General features: G+C 33.7%; 2 protein-coding genes across 12 annotated transcripts; both read left to right on the top strand.

The window, feature by feature from the left end:
- The first annotated feature begins 4,346 nt into the window (after positions 1-4,346).
- LOC110937390 (pre-mRNA-processing factor 39) lies at positions 4,347-13,434 on the top strand. 5 transcript variants are annotated; one of them, XM_022179813.2, is made up of 12 exons: positions 4,347-4,567; positions 5,666-5,763; positions 6,341-6,570; positions 6,822-6,989; positions 7,081-7,438; positions 7,518-7,661; positions 8,593-8,745; positions 8,820-8,936; positions 10,238-10,318; positions 10,693-10,842; positions 10,935-12,011; positions 13,084-13,434. In XM_022179813.2, the coding sequence occupies exons 1-12, from the start codon at positions 4,513-4,515 to the stop codon at positions 13,228-13,230; spliced, it is 2,778 nt and encodes a 925-aa protein (XP_022035505.1). In that variant the 5' UTR covers positions 4,347-4,512; the 3' UTR covers positions 13,231-13,434. The 5 variants fall into 5 exon arrangements, with proteins under 5 accessions (XP_022035505.1, XP_022035504.1, XP_035844541.1 ...); XM_022179812.2 differs by having other exon boundaries at positions 4,385-4,567; positions 5,663-5,763; XM_035988648.1 differs by having other exon boundaries at positions 4,385-4,587; positions 6,331-6,570.
- Positions 13,435-17,091: 3,657 nt separating this feature from the next.
- LOC110937388 (probable phosphatase PSR2) lies at positions 17,092-22,446 on the top strand. 7 transcript variants are annotated; one of them, XR_004890626.1, is made up of 10 exons: positions 17,092-17,157; positions 17,911-18,154; positions 18,233-18,318; positions 18,823-18,925; positions 19,658-20,137; positions 20,248-20,585; positions 21,316-21,460; positions 21,896-21,943; positions 22,034-22,165; positions 22,252-22,446. XR_004890626.1 is itself a non-coding variant. In XM_022179805.2 (9 exons), the coding sequence occupies exons 2-9, from the start codon at positions 17,986-17,988 to the stop codon at positions 22,066-22,068; spliced, it is 1,404 nt and encodes a 467-aa protein (XP_022035497.1). In that variant the 5' UTR covers positions 17,172-17,362; positions 17,911-17,985; the 3' UTR covers positions 22,069-22,446. The 7 variants fall into 7 exon arrangements, 5 of the variants coding, with proteins under 5 accessions (XP_035844540.1, XP_022035497.1, XP_022035501.1 ...); XR_002590760.2 differs by lacking the exon at positions 17,092-17,157 and adding an exon at positions 17,172-17,362; XM_022179805.2 differs by lacking the exon at positions 17,092-17,157 and adding an exon at positions 17,172-17,362 and having other exon boundaries at positions 22,034-22,446.
- Positions 22,447-22,819: the final 373 nt, after the last annotated feature.

Here is a 22,819-nt window from a genome sequence, read left to right as displayed (position 1 = left end):
AACCTTTAGTTAATTACTGTTTATACGGATTGCAACCAACGGCACTAAACGAAACTCTATCACTCAAGTCCCTACTACATAATACCGATTAGTCGCCGGGGCCAGGCGAACGGGTTATTAGTTGATAGCGCTATTTAGGTTTTACCAACCTCACACCGTGCCATGGTATGGGATCGGTCGTGAACTAATGTACTCAGGCATCCGTCAATGATGATAGAACATTGACATCGGGGCATCCTGCGGAAACGCAAATGGTTACCTAGTGTTCGGTATTGGAAAAACAGTTTAGTCGCTAACTTTTGGGGTAGCTCCCCATGGCATGTATAAACGAGTAAATTAACTGGTGAAACAAGTTTTTGGTAATTAAAACTGGACAACTAGTGAACTCACTCAGCATTATTGTTGACACCTTACTGCATGCTTTGCAGGTAACCAGTGACTGAGGAGCTTGCTGCTTGGGGAAGTGTAGTGTTCGTCAAAACCCGTGTGTTGGGTTTTAATTATCCTGAACTATGAACTATCCTTAAAACTATTTGGTTTATGCTTCCGCTGTTTTTGTTTAAACTAATTTATCGAACTTAGACTACGATGTTTGCAAACTACTTTGGATAGCAATTATTAACCAATGCTTAGTATAATTGGTGGCTGGATCCTGGTCAGTCACGCCCTCAAGCGGGTGTTACTCCGCAGGTGGAATTTGGGGGTGTGACATTCGAGCATCATAACTATTTTAAAAATAATAAAACAATGCTTCTAGCAATATTTTTGTGTTCCGGGTAATGTCCGGTTGTTCGGTTAGATACCGGTTCGTTAAAGTGCTAAATTGCACCGTTTAGTGTCCTTTAAGTGCACTTTTGTGATACTTTCAATTCCCGACACTCAAGAAAATATTCTGGATCAATTTGTCATATTTTTGCATGATACAATCTTGTTATAATGTTGAATTTTGCTGAATTGTATGAATTTCAGCATTTAAAGTGTGTTTCGGGTGCTTTTTAGTGCGTATTTTAGCTTCCGGAAAGTCTATATATAAACCCTTGTATGTACTATTGGGTTTTAATGTATTCTTGTCGTTGGACCTACACCTAGGCTCCAATTCTATTGTCTAACTGCTTTCTGCAGAATTGTTGACACAATGTGTCTTATCAGTGAGTTTACTAGTATTTCTGACGCAACGGTGTTCACTAATGCATAAAGTAATTCTTGTAGTAGGGGTGTCCAGGATTCGTTTCGAATTCGAAAAATTCGAAATTCGTTTAAATTCGATTCGATTATCAAGAATTCGTTTCGATTATAAGAATTCGAATTCGATTCAATTTGAGTCAAGTAAATCGAATACGAATCGAATACTAATTTATAATTTCAAATTCGATTCGATTCGAAATTCGAATAAAAATTATACATTTTTATTTATTATTTTTATATATAAGACATATATAACTTTTATTAAGCTAAATTATAAATTATTTTCAAAATTTTTTTCAAGTAATAAAATTACCCATTACCAAACCCACTACATGACCCATAAGTAAAACCTAAGTATCTATCAATAGATTTCTAACCATAAAAATATTAATCTGTAATGTGGAGTGATTACTCCAGACTTCTCGTTTTGAATTTTAGACTTGTGGTACTTTATTTGAAACTTTTTAATGTGATATCGTGCTTTATGGCTGCTTTAAAATTTATGTTTCATTTTGATAGTTTTTTTACATGTTTTAAAGAATCTGAATTAAATCGAATTTATTCGAATTCGATTCGAATTCAAACTTTAATCGAATACGAATCGAATACGAATTGGGTTTTTTATTCGAATACGAATTCGATTCGAATTCGATAGGTTTTAATCGAATTCGAATCGAATACGAATTCAAGGAAAAATAAAAATTATTCGAACAATTCGATTGTTCGGTTAGATACCGGTTCGTTAAAGTGCTAAATTGCACCGTTTAGTGTCCTTTAAGTGCCCTTTTGTGATACTTTCAATTCCCGACACTCAAGAAAATATCTTGGATCAATTTGTCATATTTTTGCATGATACAATCTTGTTATAATGCTGAATTTTGCTGAATTGTATGAATTTCAGCATTTAAAGTGTGTTTCGGGTGCTTTTTAGTGCGTATTTTAGCTTCCGGAAAGTCTATATATAAACCCTTGTAAGTACTCTTGGGTTTTAATGTATTCTTGTCGTTGGACCTACACCTAGGCTCCAATTCTATTGTCTAACTGCTTTCTGCAGAATTGTTGACACAATGTGTCTTATCAGTGAGTTTACTAGTATTTCTGACGCAACGGTGTTCACTAATGCATAAAGTAATTCTTGTAGTATAAAACATGCATGAATTCGCTTGTATGGTATGTAATCAGACAATGTTGACATTTAAGCACATAATTGCAGTCATTAAATAATAATTAAAGTGTACGGAAATTACCAGTTTTGTGCCAGTTGTCACAGTCTCCCCCCGTTAAAAGAATTTCGTCCCGAAATTCAGGCTGATCTATCTCTCGCAGGAGTTTTCTTGAATAGGTGGGGGTACTTTTCTTTAAACTGGTCTTCACGTTCCCACGTGTACTCGGGTCCGTGCTTAGAGTTCCAACGTACTTTGACAAGCTTGACACTCCTCCTCCTGGTCTTGTTGACTTTCTAGTCGGTAACCTCAATGGGTTGTTCTGTAAATCGGAGGGTGTCATCAATATGCACTTCATCCGCAGGGATGATCACGTCTTCTTGTGTTGGACTCTTCTTGAGGTTGGATACATGGAACGTATCATGTACTCCATTAAGTTCTTCCGGTAATTCCAACTTGTATGCCACGGTACCAATTCTTTCCAAAATCTTGAATGGTCCGATGTATCGGGGATTCAGCTTCCCACGTTTTCCGAATCTTACTACGCCCTTCCAAGGTGAGACCTTTAACAACACTTTGTCTCCCACCTCGAATTCTAGTGGTTTTCGTCTTCGATCAGCGTAGCTCTTTTGTCGATCTCGAGCCGCCTTAATGCGCTCTCGGATCTGCATAATCTTGTCGGTTGTCTCTTGTACAAGTTCAGGACCAACCATTCGTTTGTCTCCAACGTCTGCCCAACATAAGGGCGATCGGCACTTGCGGCCATACAGAGCTTCAAACGGTGCAGCTTTTATGCTAGTATGATAATTGTTATTGTAGGAAAACTCAATTAACGGTAGATGAGTATCCCAGCTGCCGCCTAAGTCCATAACACATGCGCGAAGCATATCTTCTAATGTTTGTATGGTTCGTTCGCTCTGGCCGTCTGTTTGTGGATGGAACCCCTCAAAGCCTATTTATAAGCTATGTAAAGGATATTTAGGGTATGTTTAACTTATGATCAAGTTCCGGAATGTTCGTTACTATCCAAATCGGTATAGTTTCGCAGTTTGACACAAATAGTCCCTACGATCGAACAAACTTGATTTCAACACATCAAACCATCCAGAACTTATTCCTAAGTTATGTGGAGGTTATTTAAGGTATGTTAAGCCTATGTCACTATTCCGGAGTGTTTGTCGCGTTAAACTAACTGCGTTTACGCACCAGTTTGCGTATAACCTTCCAGAAAGCGATTTAAAGCTTGAAATCGGAATCGAATCTATTTGAAAAATCCTCAAACATAAATACACACATAATAACACCAAAACACATAAAATAACACCAAAGCACATTGTTTTATTGATAATTAACATTGTTTTACATTGATTACAGAACACAGTTGTCACACCCTACCCATAGGGTATACATTTTGAAATCAATACACGTTCCCGGAACCGTACACAATTTATACCTATAAATACCCGGAACCGGTCATACCCTATACCTGAACCGGTTATACCCTATTCCCAATACCATTTTTAATACCCGGTAGAATACCTCAATATTTTAAAATATATTTTTATGTTTACTTTACAACTTTTATATTTAAGTTTTTTTAAAAATGCATACTATAAAGCAAATAATTTGTACTTAAGTAAATTTATGTTATTGTAATTTATTTTAATTACTTTTACAAATTACAAAACAAAATTAAATTTTAAACGATTTTTTTTTGTAAAATAATAGAAAAATAAAGTAAGTATTTAAAAACCGGGTATTAATACCCGAATCCATACCCGATTATACCCGAACACTATCAGACTATATACGATATTGTCGAAACATACTATTGATTCAAGGTGTTAGCCATGGATATTGTCGAACGTGCCATGTGTCTGTAGCGGATCCGCTACACCAACATAGCGTTAGGCATGTTAATTTTAGTGTTATCGCATATTCACCTGTAATCATAAAAAGATTTATTTTAAAATAACACTATCATCTAAACTACAACTTATGACCTTTTAGTTTAGTACCCCTCTTTTAACCTAGCTTTGTAACAATAGTCCAAATCATCGGAACCAACACACAACAAGAAAAGAAAACCACCTGGACTCACATGGAGTCGTGAGTGAGGTCTTACAGATTCCTTCCGGCCACCGTAAACTCTCGCTCGCCTCATATGGATCTGCTGATACTCGCCAACGCTGCCGACGCCATGGAAACGGTGTCAGATAGTCAGTTCTTTACTTTACTTGTATACATCATCTTCAATTACACGTTGTTATGTTACTATCATATTCTATACCAATCGTAGAGTTCCTTACTAGTCGAGAACCTATTATTTGTTAAATCTATCAACCGATTTAGTTACTTCAAACACCGTTAGGGTTTACAGTTGGTGTTGAATGTTTGTATGTATTTTGTGATGATGATTGTATTACACATTCACATTTGAATTCGGATATCGTATATATTGTTATTATAACATCAACGGAGTTTAAGATGTTTTATTTACCTTGTGTGGAAGGTGATTATTGATGAGTTAGCTAAAGTTTGTAGTAATTAGGTTTTGATTTATATCAGCATTTTGTTTTCTTACATGTTTCTCATGATTTAGCTCTAAATGTTAAGAAAACCAGCATCCTCTCCCTTTTTAGATTACACTCAGAACTGAATTGGGATATTTGGGCCCAGATGCTTAGAAAGTCAGAATTAGAGTTAGTTTATGACTTCTGTTAAACAGTGTAGTTAAAATTAATAAATTATCGAGACTTCATAGCACGATAATTGCATTTGATGAGCACTGCCTTTCAGGCAAATTCGAAATTCCAGTTGGAAGTTAGCTATTGTTGCTTACTTGTTCTGTAAAAATACTCCTAGTTTGTGGATCATTGTCTACATTGTTAATTTAAGCTTGCTCTACATTACGCGTATCCCAGTAATTAACAAACGCTGAGTTGAAATCAGTGGCAGGAATACAAGCATTAGATTTATAAAGCATTTAGTTTTAAAGCTCTTTAATGTAATGTGCTGCCCTTTCTTTGGTTGTAATATTAAGTATCTATATGTAAATGTTCAACTTTTGTTTTGTTTACATTTACTTAAATTTATTTTTCGTTTCCAGTACTTTCGATCTGGAATTGTTTCACTAAGTTAGTTTTGCACTATCGTTCTTACCTGTGTGGTTCATGCAAGGGAAACAGGTTGCAAGCATCCTTTCCTTGCACAAATAGTATTTTTCTGAATCTTTTTCATCATGAACCATAACCGAATGTACTCTATTTATGCTTCAAAAGCTGTAGTTCAGCTCTAATTTTGCAATTGATTAGCAGTTGGTTCTCCTGAAGAAGCTTATGAAGTTGTTGCTGGTGACTCATTGGACTTCGATTCTTGGACTTCACTCATTACAGAGGTTGAGAAAACTTACTCGGTGAGCTCCTTTGCATTATTGCATATAGTTATATATATTGTATATACTTTTAATCTTCCTTGTAGTTCTTATTAAGAATCATATTTTTATAAAAAGACAGTTTGATAGAGCAAAATCGGATACTGGGTCTCATTGTCATAAGAGGCAGTAGCGAGAGTAATGACAAATTGATAATATATGGATTAGCTTGTTGAGATGAACATTGGTACAGGAAGTGGACCAAATTGGTTTATAAATGATCGCTACTGAACTAGTAAATTAGAAAATCTAGCTAATAGGAAATGGGTTAATAGTGGGCCATAGGATATGTAAGTGTTTACCACCTCCCAAATTGATTTAATAAAATAATTTGGATAAATCCTGTGATTTTAGTTTTTGTAATCATATCGAGCCTATCAAGTATTCATGACATCTAAAAAAAGGAAGACAAAATAACCATCGGGTTTGCTAACGGGTCAATCCAACCCAGTTTATTTTGACATGTCACAAAAGGTTTCCATTTGACCTCTTACCCAAACCAAATACAATAGTTTATTTGGTTGATATTGCAAAATAATATCATTTAAGTTTACTGCAGGACAACATAAAAGCAATATCGTCAGTTTACGAGTCGTTTCTTTCTTGGTTCCCATTGTGTCATGGATATTGGAAGAAGTATGCAGATCACATGGAACGGCTTTGCAATGTGGATAAGGCTGTTGAAGTATTTGAACAGGCAGTGCAATCTGCAACATATTCTGTTGGATTGTGGGTTGACTATTGTAGCTTCAGTATACATGCTTTTGCTGACCCATTTGACGTTCGTCGGTAACTTCTATATTCACTATTATATTTATTAATTGACAAGTTTTGATCTATTTCTACCATTCTGAAATTCTGCTGTCACATTCTTCAATAATGATATCATAATAGGATTGTAGGAGTAAGGGAGGTGATTTGCATCTTATACTATTTAATTGAAATAAAAATAAAATGATAATTATACGAGTCCTTTTCAGTCAGTTGTCACAAAATCAGAAAAAAAAATTTGATTTCATTTATTCTCTTTTACTTTACAGAACATTTGAAAGGGGGCTGTCTTTTGTTGGAAAGGATTTCTTATGTCATCGATTATGGGATTTGTACATCCGATTTGAGTTAACTCAGCAGCAATGGAGTTTTCTTGCACACATACTTATCCGGGCCCTAAAGTTTCCAACAAAGAGTTTACACAAGTATTACGACAAGTATGTCTTACCTTACTTTTAAAGTACTTCATCATAACTTTTGTCTTTGTTACAATGGTTCTGATTTTAAATTTGTATCGATATATTTTAGTTTTAAAGAGTTTGCTGCTTTTGTGGAAGAGGATATGTCATTTTCAAGAAGTTCCAATCTTGAACCATTTGTAGCTGAATCAAACATAGAAGCCGTCACGCCTGATGACGAAATCTGTAACGTCATTAAGGAACTGCAAGATTCCTCCAGTGTTGACCAGAGGTCAAAAGCTCTAAATAAATTAATTGCCATTGCGGAGCTATATTATTACAAATCATGCGGATTGCATGAAGAAATAGATTACTTTGAGAACTATATGGAGCGAGATCTTTTTAATGTAAAACCACTTGATGACGAGGATCTACAAAACTGGCATAATTATCTGGATTTCATTGAGAAGCAAGAGGACTTTGACTGGGTATGCTTGAATATTGTGCAGCTGGATACTTGATTTTGTTAAATAAGATGAAGTAATTGTAGCCGATGTCTACTTACAGGCTGTAAAAATCTACGAAAGATGCTTAATTCCTTGCGCTAATTACCCTGAATTCTGGATGCGTTATGTGGAGTTTATGGAATCCAAAGGGGGACGAGAACTAGCAAATTTTGCTTTGGAGAGGGCTACACAAGTATTTCTAAAGGTTTGTTGTTGAATATAATTTGGAGATGATTTGTTCATTAGTATTTTTGATAAACTAGTATTTTGACCCGCTGCGCGTTGCGGTTGCGTCAAAACATAACATAAAGTAACTCGAACTTATGTCGTCAAATATTTGACATGACTCATTTTTGAACAAAATTTACGTAAAAACGTAGACCAACCGAAAACGCACATGAGAATAAGCACGAAAACGTGTTATATTTGATCTGCCTCATTACCGAGAAAATTTACATTGAAACTTAAACAAACTTGGATTCATAACGAAACGTACTTAAAAATGAGCACATAAGAAAATAGTGTTTTTTATGTTAAAGAATGGTACCATGTGTTGCGACGGAGTCGAAACGTAAAGTAACTCGAATTATACCGCATAGTGAAAACGTATTATATGTGACCTAACTCGTTTCCAAACAAAAATACCAATAAAAACATACATAAAAATAAGCACGAAAACATCATAAAAATAAGCACGAAAACGTATTATATTTGATCCACGTACATAAAATTAAGCACGTAAAACTCGAGGGGGGTCAAAATGACATTTTATAAAGTTTTTAGAAAGCTGAGGGGGTGTAAGTGACAATGCTAAAAGTTGAAAGATTGAATACACAAAAAACCCTTTATGGCATTATTGTAAATTTTGTAAAGAAAAACCATAAATGAATAGAGGTTGTGTCTTAGGAACTATTCCTAAGACACCCTCTTTTGTTATATATATAATATAATTACAATATGAAGAGGATCACTTCATCTTTAACACTGTCACTAGATAAATTGGAAGGTATTTTTGTAAAATTTGAAATTGTTTCTAACATATCATATGCGTCGTATAGAAATTTTTGAAAGAGTTTCAAAGCTAGTCTGAGAGGAATTGGATTGATCATTTTACGTTTCTTATATATTTTATGCAGAATGTGTCAGAGGTGCACATTTTCAATGCAAGATTTAGAGAGAAAATAGGAGATATTGAGGGAGCTCGTGCTGCGTTTCATCTTTGTGATACTGAGTCTGATTCGTCTATAGTTGATACTGCAATACATGCGGCTAATATGGAAACACGTCTGGTAAGCAATCGTGAGAATTGTCTTGAGTTTTTCGTGATTGATCGTGTCTGTAACTGACTGTTGATGATAAACAGGGAAATATGGATAAAGCTTTGGGAATTTATGACAAAGCACTCAAAATGGCAGCAGAGAAGCAGAAAATTAGTGTCATTCCCATCCTGTATATTCACCTTTTCCGCCTTAAATTTCTGGTATTTAAACTTATAATTTTAGCTACTAAAGGTTCTTTAGTTATTTCTATTCAATTGACTATACTTCTTGCTACCAATGGATGAAAGTCTGCGCTTTAGTAACATATGCATGATGCAATTCTTAACAGGCCTGTAAACGAATTGAACGTTCATGAACTGTTCGTCAACTTGTTTGGCGGGAAGTTCGTTTAGTTAATAAATGAACGAACATGAACACAATTTTTTGTTCGTTCATTTATGTTCGTTTATTTACATTTGTTTATGTTCGCTCCAATTTAAATACATAAGTAGTTATATTTATATAAATATTAAACATAAAAGGAATTTTCTAACTACCTATATAAATATAACTAATTAATAATTGGGCTTTCAGCAAACATGAACACACGTTTTGTTCGTTCATTTATGTTCGTATATTTACATTAGTTTATGTTCGCTCCAATTTAAATACATAAGTAGTTATATTTATATAAATATTAAACATAAAAGGAATTTTCTAACTACCTATATAAATATAACTAATTAATAATTGGGCTTTGTAGTAATAAAAATGAGATTTCCAATTGAATTTGGCGTAATTAATCACTAATTTATATAAAAAGCTACTTTATCTTCGTGTATGTTTAGTCAATTATGTTAATTTGTGTTCATTTATGCATGTTCAATTATGTTCATTTGTGTTGTTTATTGTCTGTTAAATTATGTTCATTTAAGTTTGTTTGTTTTTGTTCGTTTACGTTCATGGACTGTTCGTTTAAGTTTTAAACGAACGGACATGAACAAAAAAAAATGTGTTCGATTATATGTTCGTGTTCGGTTAAAGAACATGCCTCTGTTTGTGTTCGTTCGGTTCATTTACCGGCCTAATTCTTAACATTCGATGTACAATGCATATAGTTCGGTTTTGAAATTGTCATTTTTAACTTTTCAAATTCTAATTATTTAATGCTTTTGAAATTGTCATTTTTAACATATACATGATGCATGCCTTCATTTTGTTTTTCGTCTGAAACTCTGAAGGAGTTCAATATTTAGTCTTTATGAAGTATTATCAATTTTTTTAAGAGCATATATTAACCCCAAATTGACCCATCTATACATGCATTATAAAACGTTTTCATACCATCTATCTATTACCTAAAAATGTCACACATTGTAATAAAAGAAAATTCATACCGAATGACGGATTGTTGTGTACATTTCACAAGTTCAAGGGTTAAAATATGTAAATAAGCTTCTTGTATAAATATGCTTTTGGATTGTCATATTCTTTCTAATTGTGGAACACTGTCTGTTTGTAGATCACTGGTAGTGCAGATGCTGCTATTGACTTGCTAAAATCCGGTATTCAGCAAGTGCCTTTTTCTAGATTACTTCTAGAGGTATCTTTGTTCTTTGTCGAAAACTACTGTGGCTTTATAAATAGTTAACGTATTAATACTTAATAGGATTGCAAAAACATGCTGTTATGTTTTATGTATTTAAGTATGTTTCGGATGACTTTTAAAATTTTAATCTGTTTGATCCGTTCTATCCATGTGAAGAGTTTCCTTTTCAGATAAATCTTGTAGCTTAACCTAAATATAACCCAAGTCGATCCATTTGTATACAAATGGGTTAAAATTGCCAACACTAGCTAGAAGTGTTCCTATTGACGGATCACTTCACAACCAGATATTAATATCTACGAAGATAGGAGATAATTGAATAAAGGAGGAGAAAGAGAAATGGACTAATTGGTATACTATTTTTGTAGGAATTGATAAATTTTGCAATGCTGCACGAAGGATCAAGACATTTGGATGTAGTGAATGACGTTGTCGGTACCGCTATAACTTGTGGATCAGATGGATCCCAAGGTTTAAGCTCCAAAGATCGCGAGGATTTATCAAAATTGTATTTGAAGGTTTGATATTCTGTCTGGAAGTTAAAAATCATGTTATTTTAAATTTTAATAATTTTGATTGTTAATTACAGTCAACTTTATCTAATGTGTAGTTTGTTGACTACTGTGGAACAATCCATGACATAAGAAAGGCATGGAACCGTCACATAAAATATTTTCCACGTCTCATAAGGAGTAGTACCTTTTTACACAAATACCCTTCCAATCGGCTTTCAAATGAACCCAAAAAACCAAGAAAAAAGACCCCTCGTCTTGTTTCTAAGCAGCCATCAAGGGTTCGTAGTATTGAGCGTGAAGAACACAAGTCGTTGACTTCCAAAAGTCAACCCATCGACACTCCCCAGCCTACAGTAAACCAGCATAAAGAAAAGGATAATGACATTTTCTTGAAGAAAAGCACCCGTTTTCAGCAATCCGAAGATGATGCAGCCGGAGAATTAGAAGGTTTAAAACATCAACCTAGAAATTTATCACAAAACGACGATCTACACGTATCCCAAAAAGATGATCAAATCACAACGAATCCTTCTGTATCCGATCAAAACACTGTTCCGGTGACCGAATCTGCTACGAAACAACACAAAGCAGATGAACTTGAACCTGAACCAGAACCAGAAACGGACCCACATCAAATTCCTTCACGAAATACGGAAACTTGCGAAACTAACAACATGCTTACTGCTTCTGAACATGTGCCAAATGTGCAGCAGCCGCAGAACCCTGCTACTGCAGCCCAATCACATGTGTTCACCCACAACGGTCAACCAGTGGTGCAGTATCCCGTGCAAAGTAATGAACAACCAGGGGTGGTTCAGAACCCACAAACTTATAACCAAACGTGGCAATATCAATACCAGAATCAGCAACAATGGCTGCAAATGCAACAGTACATCCAACAACAACAACAACAACAACAACAAAAGCAGCAGCAGCAACAACAGTTTCAACCGCAACAGCAGTATCACCAGTTTTATCAACAGGAACAGTACCAGCAGTATTGGCTACAGGTGTACCAGCAACAGCAACAGCAACAATTGCAAGAATATAATATGCAGATGCAACAATACCAACAGCTACAACAACAAATGCCAAAAGATTTACATCAGAATCACGTGCAAAAGCTTGCTGTGATGTCGAATCTGATGCAAAATATTAGCCATGACCAACAGGTATGTTTCAATTTAGAAGTGAATGTATAAAAAGGTGTCTTCAATATGTGAACGTTTTCCAAAAGGCCTTCCAGCTGTTAAAAGAAAACGCCAAAAGGGCCACCCTACTTTAACTTTGGTGTAAAATGACTATTATGCTCTTAAATTCAATTTTAAGTTCACAATTTCATCAATAAAAGCTACAAAACTTAGGGTCCTTTTTACAAAATCAACTTTCTTTTTACCAAAATCTATTTTAAAAACGTGGAAAAAACCCTATGGCTTTTTGCCGAATCTGCACATATTGTCGTAGGTAGCACGCGAGTGTGTGTGTGTGTATAACCATCAACCAGATTATACACACTAGATCTGCCCCTATACAATTTGGTAGGGCTGCAAACGAAACGAACTTTCAGTGAGCAGTTCATGAACAGTTCGGCGGGAAATTCGTTTGTGTTCGTTTAATAAATGAACGAACACAAACAGAGGCCGCGTTCGTTCATATATGTTCGTGAACGTTCGGTAACATTTCTTTTATGGTCATTCGTTTATGTTCGGTAACTAAAATTAGGTTATGTTCGTTTGTTTTTGAGACATTGTTTTATGTTAATTACGTTTATCAAGATTATGTTAAGTACTCAAGTATTTTTGGATGATTAGGTTTGTATATTTTGGGTGGATCTACTTAATGTCTATGGTAAAAAATGATCACTTTATTCAAATTTTAATATATATTCGTTTCTCTTCATGTTCATGAACGCTTATCTGTATTCATTTGTGCTCATGAACGTTCATTTGTGTTGGGTACCCAAAATTAATGAACAAACACAAACGAACACGAACACGAACACATTCATTTCCTTAATGAGTGAACACGAACAAAATATCTTTTTCGGCAAAAGTGTTCATGAATTGTTTATGAACACATGTATTTCTCTATCAAACGAACACGAACAAGGCCTTGTTTGTGTTCATTCGTTCATTTGCAGCCCAACAATTCGGGATATCACATTCCACCCACCAAAATTTTGTACAACTATATAATGTTTTTAAACTCATTTTCTTTACTTTCTTTCTTGTTCTTGTTATGTAGGGTCAAGGCACGATGGCACCAAATATAACAATGCCATACACACAACTTAACCCTGCTAATGTGGCGCTTCAACCAATGGCAGCACCCACACTAGCACCAACAAACATTGTGTCTAGTAATCAACAGCGACCTTCAGATTCCAAATAGTTTCTCCATCTTTTAAACTAAATATCATCAGAAACGTTAATGATCAATTTAACCTTATTTTAGCTATGACATTGTATGTATATGAGGTAGTTAATTCCTCTCGTCATGAATGATGAACCCCTTGAACACATACATGAATCTGCTAACTGAATCAAATTGACAGGACCATAATCAGGTGCTTATAGTTTCTGTTTTCAAGATAAATCTGCAGTGTTGGATTATTGTAACATTAAGCTGCAATAATTGTTTTCTAATATTTAGATAAACAGATTATGCTTCTAGTATATTAGGTTTCAAAATATTCACATTCGGATTATCAATCCTTGCTGCAGTACCGTTGATCATCTTAAGGTAAATTATCCGTCGCTTCTTTTAGCACTATTTGAGAAATTGAGTTATTGTTTAATATCATATTCAAATTGATTTTTTTTCAGATTTTTTTATTGAAGAACATTAGCTATGCTTAACCTTCATCTCTAATCTTTGTAAGATTCAGCTGAAGATGAAATTTTGTTTTTTCATTTTGGTTACTACAGGAAAGCAGGTTAAGATCCCAAAAACTTTGGGTTAAATATGATTTTTTCCACTTTTGCTCTGAAATTTATTTTTAATACATATGGAAATTAATACTTGGGAGGAGAATATACATACCTAAATATATATGAAAAATATAAATCCTTTGATGGAAGTCAAGTGATTAATGCACTGAAAACTAATTTTATATACTAAAATATCAAAATAATAATAACCATACCCAGTACAATCAAATACTAATGATGTCAAGTTTAATCTATATATCATTTCTAAATTCTAAATTGACTATGTTCATTTTAACATATACTTGTTACAGACTTCATGCATTAACGAGAAAAATCTAACATGCTTTACATCAAAGGGTTCGAAATTTTAATAGTTGTATTTCTTTTATCATATCATCTAGAATTAACTAAAACATTAGATTCAGTAGGTTTATACAGCTTATTATTTGTCTGAAACATTGGGTTTTCGATATAAGTTTCATTTAAATTTAAACACAGTGAAAAGAAGTAACATATGAATTTTGAGTTGTACAGATATAAAGGTGGTAAATATAGATATATAGATTTGGATTGAAATGTTAACTACCATTAAGAATGTGAGACTGTTGTTTACGGGTTGGTAGTTCGAACTTGATACAAGTTGGTGAGATTCGTATTTGATCGTGTTGTGTTATCGTCTCATGTTGAAAGTTTACAACCCTTCAATCTATGATCAAATCTAATGTTAGAGACCGATTCGAGATGGTCAATCTTCCGATAGATACCCGTAGAGTGGGTTAGGCTCTAAGAAAAAAAGATAAAGAACAAGACTAAATTTTGCTAACAATTTTCTTCTCTAAAATTTCTTCTCAATTGCAAGTGCAATATAAATAAGGGAATGCATAAATTAAACTGTTAACATGAAGTGGAACTATAATGCAGAACATGGAACTAGAAATAAGACTACACGAACATTAAATGGAAACGTGGACTTTGACTCTAAATGCATGCAAAATAAAAGTGTGTTTCATTTTTTTAACTAAGTCTTCATGGGTCGGGTTGCACACCCGGGTCGGATCGTATCATCTAAACTTAGGTGATAAAATTAAAACTGAATAATAATTAATGACAAGAGGAGTGATAACTCTATAATCATCTAATAATTATATTATTTTGTTTTAGAATATAAAAATAGGTAACTATTTAAAATATGATCTTGAAAATATGCTATAATCATGAACATTTTTAGAGATTTTAAAGGCATGCAAATATGTACATTAATAATTTGATTTATGTTTATGTAGCAAAAGGATCAGTAATACTAATATAACATGATAATATGTAGTGTAAATATTAAATACAAATGGGTCTTAACATATAAATGAGTCTTAACATAAGAAGTGAAAGAAGATATTTTTTCTTAAGTTTTTTTTCCCATTTAGGCATGTTTAGTTGCAAAATATATATAAAAAAAATGTGTATTTACACTATTAGAGTAATTATGTGTAATTACTCTACTAAAGTAAATATACGATTTTTTTGAGTTATGGGACTAAAATACGTGCTTTACAAGATTGGAAAAAAAATAAAAAAAAAAGTTTACCCATTTGTGCCAAAACCTTACTGATAATATGTAAATATGCCACATTTTCTAATAAATAAAAATATATATATATATATATATATATATATATATATATAGAAGACTTGAGCTGGTGTTTTATTGCTGCCAAATGAGACCCAAGTCAACTTGTGGTGAGGACTAGGAGAGTGCAATCACGCGCTAAACGAAGAAGGTTGATATGCACCGCCGTCATTTTATACGTGTAATAATTCTATCGGTTGTTAAGTTTTATGTGCATTTACATTTGCCAACCCCCTTTACTTTCTTCAATTGTCATATAGGCCCTTAAACTTCAGCTTCACACTTTTTTCCTCTAAAATCATATTATAGTAACATGGGCCCAACTTACCCATGGATTCACCTGGATATCAATCATTAGACATCAAGTTGAATTGCAACTTTAGTCTTCTTAAACTCTAGAGAGTTCAATTTAACAAATTACTAAATAAATCATTAAACAATAACAATCATTTAATATATATGAGCTTGCATTAGAGTACAAATACACGCTATTTTGTGAGATGTGTTTTCATTCGTTTATTGTAGGCTTTATCTACATGAAATAGAGAGAGTCTAACATACGCGAAAATATGTATTGTGGCAAGGTCAGTTTTTTTAATGACTTACTTATTAGTGTTTTGAAAAAACTTCATAAATGTCAAGAAACACTGGCAAATAGTTTCTGTGTATTTCGTATGTAATATAAGGGAAATGAAAATGAACATATAGCAATAAAGAATGTAGGTTAAGCATTTAGAAAATACTGACGTACCAATATCATAAAATAAGGAGACAGATCACGACGACATGAAAAATGTGGATTTTTTTTAAAATACTATGTATTGTCTGTTATCAGTCATTCATTTATAGCGCACAAAACAAACATGACTAAGTAGATAATTAATGGAGTTTTTTTAACTAAATATTGTTATGACTAAGTAGATAATTAATAGAGTTTTTTTTTTTAACTAAATATGGGTAAGTAATCCAATTGGTAAGTGTTTTATATTTCTAGAATAAAACTCTGAAAATTATACTGTTATGCAAAAAATTTTGATAAAATTAAGAATCATATTAGTATTTTTTTTCCCTAAAAAAGAGCTCATACCAAACTACTCAAATAATACCGTACATACATTAAAAAATATCAGACGACTTATTCTATCGTTTATTTATCTTCGTACAAAACCAAATCTCAACAAACATTAACATATTAACTCACCTCCTCCCTTTACACACATAACATGAAATAAGTGAACTCCAAATGTCCTGAGAATTTGGTTCAGTGGTTAATTGGTCTGCCCTCCCTAGTTGGGAGACGCAAGTTCGATTCCTGCTTGGGCCATTTTCGATGGACATCCGGGCAAACTGACAAATCAGACCTTTAATCCCGGGTTCCAACCTAACAGGGGACAAGAGTTTACAGATTCCATCCAGTCCCCATGCATTATGAGGCACAATCTCATGACGATTGAGAAGTCGACTTTGGACATAGCCCCCAAACAAGGTGGGTTTATACGTGAGATTCTAAATCAATCCTTGGGAGGAAACTTGGAACATAAGTGTGGCGTGAGACCATAATGTTAAATAACTTTTTCAACCAACTAAAATTTACTTTAGGGACTAAACTTGAAACCTCCATAAAGTATAAGGACGTAATAAAGGTAGAGAAAAATACAGAGAGACGGCATAAAAGCGCGTCAACCAGAGAGAGAGAGAGAGAGTTGTTGGGGTTGGGGTTTGATGTGTATATACATATACTGATATACATACAGATAGATACAGGTAATCAATCAAAAACATATAATCTTTACTGTAGATAAATCATCTGTTTCTGATTACCTTCATCAGAAATCACTTCTGATCATTCGAATATTGTATCATATCTTTATAATATATAAATCTATACATATATATGTATGTTTATGTTATTCAACTCCATGCCTGCTGCTTCCACTCATTAAATCCACTTCATCTTAATTAAATTCAGGTTTGTTTATCCTATTTCTTGAGTTTTATCGATTGCTTCTGTTGAAATATTATTTAGTTTCTCATGTCTCTGTCTGTTGACTTTGACTATCAACTCAATTTTGTTGAAATTGGAGTTGGTCTTTTTTGTTAGAATTGTGTTGTGTGGTTATTTTATTTGAATTTAATCTTTTTTTCGTAATTTAAGCTTGTTTGTTTCGTAAATTTTTCTCTCAAATTAATTAATTAATTATTACTTTTCTTCCTGTAGAAGTTTAGTTGAATTATGTGATCAATTTTGTGGATTTATATATGATTAATTTTGTGGAATTTATATATGATTCATTTGTGGAATTTATATGTGCAAGATCACACACACTGATTTGTGATTGAGTTTGTGAAAGTGATGGATTGAGATAGAAATACATGTGAAGTTTATTTGATTTAGAAACTGTGTTGTTTTTTTTTTAAATCTTGTGTTGTTTCTTTGAGGACTGAATTCTAAACTTTAAATGTTTATTTGTTCGTGTTTGAATTGTTTTTTTTTTTTTTTGGTTCGGTTAATTGCAGATATTTGGAGGGATCTTATTTTCCTGCTGATGTTATTACGTCGGTATTGTAATACACTAAAAAAATACAGAACAAATGCCATCACTAAAGATGAAAATGAAGTCAACCATGGGCTGTTTGCGAGAAAAGAACGGCCTCCATGTTTGTCAAAGATCGAGCAAGATATTCAAGAACTCGTCGTTACAAGCTAAAAGTTTCCAAGAAGAATATCAACTCGAGTCGTTTACATCTAACAAAAAGGATGGTAATAGCAGAGCATAGCATTTCTTGTGTAAGTTTATGCATATTTGACTAACTTTTGATTTTTTTTTTTTTTTTGCAGATTGTGTTTGTAGTGAAGCCACTGCGCAGGATCTTAGGAGCGATGAAACTAGCTGTTGTGAGTTTTTTGATGAAGAAAGTATACAGGTTTGGAAATTACTTTTAATCATCATCATCATCATCATCATACTCAGTAAATCCCACCAATAGCAGAGCAAAGGTAGGGTCTGAGTAGGGTAAGATGTAGACAGCCTTACCTCTACCCCGTAGGAATAGAGAGGCTGCTTCCAGTGAGACCCCCGGCTCGATAGTAGTTTTGCATCAAGCCTTCGACATAAGGCACATAACACTCAGCAATCGGGACAAAGACCGATTAGTGCATGTACCCTTTTGTCTTTCAGCTATCAACGCCACCACATGATGCATGATTAACCGTCCTCAGCTTTTAACATTATTTTCACGAAATTAGTAAAATAACGTTAAAATTAGTGCACTTTCACTTTTGCCCCCCGATGGCCCACACATATATACATTATATGCGCATACCGCAAGCGGGGCGTATTAGAAATTACTTTTAAAACGGGTTAATATCTATGATAACGAGCCTTGTAACTCCATATATTTACATATACAAGTTTTAACTGACTGCAGGATCATACAAAAGCCAACTGCTCTTCAACGGTAGAAACTATCTTTTCACCCATACCACAATCAACAGACAATAACAGTGAAGCAACTCCTTCATGTGATGGAGGTAAAACAATAAACTGATTATAGAAATTTTGTGACTTGAAGTTGTATTATATAGTTTTTACTGTTTGGACAGTTGATTATAATTATCTGGTTATTAAATAGTTACAGCAAAACTGGTTATCAAAAACTTACCAACATTACTTATTTATTCATGTTTACTGGATTTATGTACGTTTTTTTTACAAATATCTTATTGAAAATCATTTTTAGAAAAGGATTAAAATTAATGTTTTTTAGTCCGTTATATCTAGAAGTGCCTTAAAATATGGGAAAATTACAAAAATGTCAGTTGACCAACCATGTTTTCGAATTTGTCACGTTCCTGCGTCCGTGGACGGACCTCTGAGCATGGGATGAGTCGGCGTATCATGTTGAAGAGTCCATGTATCACGCTCCTTCAGAAGAGTCCACCGACGCTTCGGAAGAGTCACTGATGCTTCAGAAGAGTCCACTGACGCTTCGGATGGACATGGACTCTTCAACATGATATGCCGACTCATCCCATGCTCAGAGGTCCGTCCATGGACGCAGGAACGTGACAAATTTGAAAACACGGTTGGTCAACTGACATTTTTGTAAATTTCCCTTAAAATATTAGCATTGGTCAGACACTAACAATTGAATATCTAATTATTGTAGTTGATTACTTGATTGTGCTCTTTTAAAATCACATAAATCATTTTTAAATCACAAATGTAAAACACTAACTTTGTTTTTTATTGTCTCTATTTAGGGAGTGAAAAGGATCTTGTAGCGCCATCGCTAGAAGATAAAGATAGTGACAGTATAAACAAAAACTCATGCGAATATCAAAGTTGTAACGTGTCAGATTTCTTCATTTCCGACATGATTGTTTCTAGCTCACCCGTTGACGAACCTACATGCTTACCGGATTATGGATGTGATGAATCAAGCATATTTTTAGACGATGAATACATGGTACTAACTTTTCTTGCGGATAGCAATGATTGTGATGACAGAATAAAAAACAGTTCGGAACCTATAATGGCTTCAGAAGAATCAAACTTGTATCTAGCAATTCATCAGCTGACATCATGCAATCAAGAACCCGATGTTAATAATTATCCAGATTGGGATCCGGCAGAATGTTTGGATCCACAAATGTTTATCAAACTGCCCGATCTTTCCGAAGTGGAAACAAATTTATCGCCCTGGAAAAGAAAAAGTGTCACGCTTGTACTTGATTTAGATGGTATGCACCTTTTTTTTTGTTATTTTTAAGTTTTAAGTTATGCTTATCAAATAATAAAACCTCCTAAATCATTTTGTTGACTATCGTTTTGTTGACTTTGACATATACAGAAACACTTGTCCACTCGTCATTGGAACACTGTGATGATGCGGACTTCAGTTTTACGGTATTTGTTGATTTCAAAGAGCATACGGTCTATGTGAAGCGGAGGCCTTACCTTAAAGAATTCTTGGAAAGGGTTTCGGAAATGTTTCAAGTTGTGGTGTTTACGGCGAGTCAAAGTATTTACGCAAATCAACTACTGGATATATTGGATCCAGATGGAAAAATCATCTCTCGTCGCGCTTATCGAGAATCTTGTATTTTTGCTGATGGAAGTTATACCAAAGATCTAACTGTTTTAGGTGTTGATCTTGCTAAAGTTGCCATAATTGATAATTGCCCACAGGTAGCTTTTTGGTTACAATTTTTTTTTTCTTTTATGTATCATATGTTGTTAGGTGTAGATCTTGCTTGGTCAACATAACACTCTTTTGTCCAAATTTTTTTTATTTTTTTAAGAGTAAAATGCCATTTTCGTTCCTGCGGTTTGGCCAGTTTTGCGACTTCCGTCCAAAGGTTTGTTTTTCCGCATCAGGATCCAAACGGTTTGAAATTTTGCCATTTTCATCCGGGATGGTCGTTAACTTCATCCATTTTTCTCTGTTAAGTAAGGGGTATTTCCGTCTTTTTTGTTAGCTTTAAGGGCAATTCAGTCTTTTTCAGGGGTATTCGGTCTTTTTACATAAAGTGAAAAAGACCGAATCGCTCTTTAAGTTAACAAAAAAGACAGAAATACCCCTGATTTTACAGAGAAAAATGGATGGAGTTAACGAGCCGAATGAAAATGGCAAGATTTCAAACCTTTTGGATCCAGATGCGAAAAAACAAATCTTTGGACCAAAATCACAAAACTGGCCAAACCTCACGAAAATGGCATTTTACTCTTTTTTTTTAAACATGTCAAATTTGATTACAAAAATTATCTGATTCCAACGATAATCTATTTTGTTAATAAAATGATTTAGGAGGTTTTATCATCTAAAAAATACACTTTGGGTGAATTTCGACGCGTTTCTGTTTATGTTGTTTTTGTTTTTGGATATCTTTTGAGCCTCATCAACCTTTGGTGGTTTCAGGTTTTCCGATTGCAAGTAAATAATGGAATTCCAATAAAGAGTTGGTTCAATGATCCATCAGATTGTGCATTAATTACCTTACTACCCTTCCTTGAGACACTAGCAGATGCAGAAGATGTCCGTCCACTAATCGCCAAAAGATTCGGTAACAAGGAATAAACGCCCTTGTTTTTCATTATTTTACTCCAAATCTTAGATGCTTATCACCCCCTCCGTGCGCTCCTAATATAATTATCTATACAAATAAGACGTTTTCTTTTCTCATTCATTTATCTTACTTTGTTTTTTTTTTTTTTTTTTTTTTTTTTTTTTTTTTTTATTGTGACAGATTGTAGTTGCAGAAATTTCTAATTTCCAGTGTACAGTTATAGAATCTTAGAAACTGCAATCAAGTGTGATTTGATTTTTACCTGATGAATATCTTTCTTTATTGGCAATTTTTTTATATTACTATTATTACTTTCCTGTCATCACTAAAATTGTTTTAAGACCTTTGATAGGCTGTGTCAAGTCATGGAAATAGATTTATTTAGCAAAATGAGATACTTTTTTTTATGATTTTTTAGATGCATATGTGCAGGTGAAATGATGATCTTTAATGGGTTGATAGCCGAATGCATTATAATAGGTATTATTCTTTTATAATTGTAAATTATCGTATACCATTATATGCAAATTCCTCTGCCTGTAACATAACTTATGTTTTTGACACAAGCAGCAGGTAGATTTTTGTTTACTTTTCATGGATGTTGACTTTTAATATGTAGACCGGTGTTGACTTGATATAGTTTAAAAGTCCCTAATCCATTAGGTTAATTTCCAACAGTTTGAACGCTCCTAGTTTTTATAGGTAAATTTGCGTCCACTTCAAGTCTAAAACTTTCTGTTAAAAGCTAGATATGTGTTGACATTTTATTTTATGTTGACTTTTAACAGGTAGATTTGTGTTGACTTCTTATAGATTTCAAAGTCCCTAAACCTTTCTGAAAGTTGTATTTTATCTTTAGATATTAAATCATCTTCACATAGAAGATGCATGCTTGACTCTCTTATATTCTTTTTTAAGTTGTGAAAAATGTGTTAGAACATCTTATTATAATCTGATGTTGATGTACAATATTTAGGTACAAACTTTACCGAGACAGATATTTGTACTAGTTCGTCCTGTAGAATTTTCTTATGGCTTACTTTGAAAAGAAACATTCAAAACTTTAATGTATGTGTGTACACGCCCGCGTAACAATCTTTAGTTAAAAATCATAAATGCAGTTGTACATAAAACTTAAATGGTGGTTTCTTGTTAAATGAGTTTTAAATAAATGAAAAGAATTTAAAGATTTTTGTTTCTCTCCCTTTCCTCTATCCTGGAACATTTCTGGCAACCATTTTTTTCGACGATAGGCGGATTTTTTGTTTCTCTCCCTTTCCTCTCTCTCACTTGGAAAAAACACATTACACGTGTTGCCAACGCCTAAATAATATAAGGACCTGACGAGAGAATTGT

This window comes from Helianthus annuus, chromosome 4, assembly GCF_002127325.2.
Source record: "Helianthus annuus cultivar XRQ/B chromosome 4, HanXRQr2.0-SUNRISE, whole genome shotgun sequence".
In the NCBI taxonomy this organism is placed as follows: Eukaryota; Viridiplantae; Streptophyta; class Magnoliopsida; order Asterales; family Asteraceae; genus Helianthus; species Helianthus annuus.
The sequence above is the reverse complement of the archived record's forward strand: the minus strand, read 5'-3'. Positions and strand labels throughout refer to the sequence as shown.

Bases quoted from the DNA above. Each gene is read 5' to 3' on its own strand.
- LOC110937390 (XM_035988648.1), top strand. From the start codon at position 4,513: ATGGATCTGCTGATACTCGCCAACGCTGCCGACGCCATGGAAACGGTG. The intron at 8,746-8,819 runs GTAAGCAATCGT...GATGATAAACAG, and splicing joins CTAATATGGAAACACGTCTG to GGAAATATGGATAAAGCTTT. The intron at 10,319-10,692 runs GTATCTTTGTTC...CTATTTTTGTAG, and splicing joins TTTCTAGATTACTTCTAGAG to GAATTGATAAATTTTGCAAT.
- LOC110937388 (XM_022179805.2), top strand. From the start codon at position 17,986: ATGCCATCACTAAAGATGAAAATGAAGTCAACCATGGGCTGTTTGCGA. The intron at 18,155-18,232 runs GTAATAGCAGAG...TTTTTTTTGCAG, and splicing joins TACATCTAACAAAAAGGATG to ATTGTGTTTGTAGTGAAGCC. The intron at 21,944-22,033 runs GTATTATTCTTT...TGACACAAGCAG, and splicing joins AGCCGAATGCATTATAATAG to CAGGTAGATTTTTGTTTACT.